The sequence below is a fragment of the Rutidosis leptorrhynchoides genome, chromosome 3, assembly GCF_046630445.1.
Source record: "Rutidosis leptorrhynchoides isolate AG116_Rl617_1_P2 chromosome 3, CSIRO_AGI_Rlap_v1, whole genome shotgun sequence".
Lineage (NCBI taxonomy): Eukaryota > Viridiplantae > Streptophyta > Magnoliopsida > Asterales > Asteraceae > Rutidosis > Rutidosis leptorrhynchoides.
In genome coordinates, this window is record NC_092335.1 from 410,457,084 (window position 1) to 410,458,260 (window position 1,177).

A 1,177-nucleotide genomic window follows, 5' to 3' on the forward strand; every position below is an offset into this window, starting at 1 on the left:
CTATCATTTCCGTGACGACTCACACTTATTTTTTTATTTTTTATTTTAAACCTACTTATTGGTCGGAGATCCATTCGAAAGCAATCTCTCTATCCATAGAACATTGAGAGGGAGAACTTTCTCTACTCTTGGGGTGTTTCACTCACTCTGGGTGAAGAAATGACTTTTTTATTCTAGGGGAAGAATTGTCTACATCTTACCTCTCTCACACCCACTTTTGTGGAATTTGGGTTTTGTTGTTGTTATTGAAGAGAACACTCTTGTTGTCACACAAAGTTGTAGGCCGATCAGGAGGGAGCACATGCAATTCACGAAGAAGGTGAGTAATCCATACAACTTCAGCAACTGTGTTAGCAAGAGCCCGATATTCTGATTCATAACTTGTTCTAGCAACTGTCGGTTGTTTCTTCGCACTCCAGGAAAAAAGATTTCCTCCAAGAAATATTGAGTAGCCATAAGTGGAGCGCCGTGTTTCAAGACAGCGAGCCAAATCAGCATCAGAATAACCAAGAATGGAAGGATTTGGAGTATGATGAAATGATAAACCATACACAATAGTACCTTTAACATACCGAAGTATGCGTTTGACTACTTGAAAATGATCAGATGCGGGAGCCTGAAGGAAATGGCTAACATGATTCACGACATATGAAATATCAGGGCGCATGATTGTTAGGTATTGTAAGGCACCAACAAGAGAGCGATAAAGTGTATGTTCTAAGAAAGGTGTACCCATCATAGAAAAAACTTTAGCAGTGGCCCGGGAACATCATGAGCATATTTTATCTGACTTAGAAAAAGACCAGAAGATGATAGGTGACTTCAAGTCCGAAAAAGTAATTGTAACATCCCCTCAAAAACCATCATGGCCCGAGACATTAACAACAGTCCATAACGCGGTCAACGCCCTCTATATGAGACGTTTTAACCAAAGCTTGCATTCATTACATAGCAGTTTCCCAAAATATAAAGTTGACATAAGCAGTAAGCTTCTAAAAATAGAAAGCGACATAAATAGTATGTTGACTGAAACTTCAATCCATAAACAAAGTACAAAAATACAGTTTTAAATTATTGAATGCAAGTAGATAGTTTTGAATCTGTGACTCCAAACATGCAGACCTTTAGCACAGCGGAGGCAAAAAGTTAAGAACCTGAGAATAAAACATGCTTAAAA

The 1,177-nt window shown here is 38.4% G+C and overlaps 1 protein-coding gene across 1 annotated transcript; it reads right to left on the reverse strand.

Moving 5' to 3' along the window:
- Window positions 1-205: 205 nt before the first annotated feature.
- LOC139901389 (secreted RxLR effector protein 161-like) lies at window positions 206-736 on the reverse strand. Its single transcript, XM_071884110.1, has one exon. It carries the CDS (start codon window positions 734-736, stop codon window positions 206-208), a length of 531 nt encoding a protein of 176 aa, XP_071740211.1.
- Between the last annotated feature and the right edge of the window lie 441 nt (window positions 737-1,177).

What these genes read in the sequence shown, in the direction of transcription:
- LOC139901389 (XM_071884110.1), bottom strand. Translation starts at nt 736, where the DNA reads ATGGGTACACCTTTCTTAGAACATACACTTTATCGCTCTCTTGTTGGT.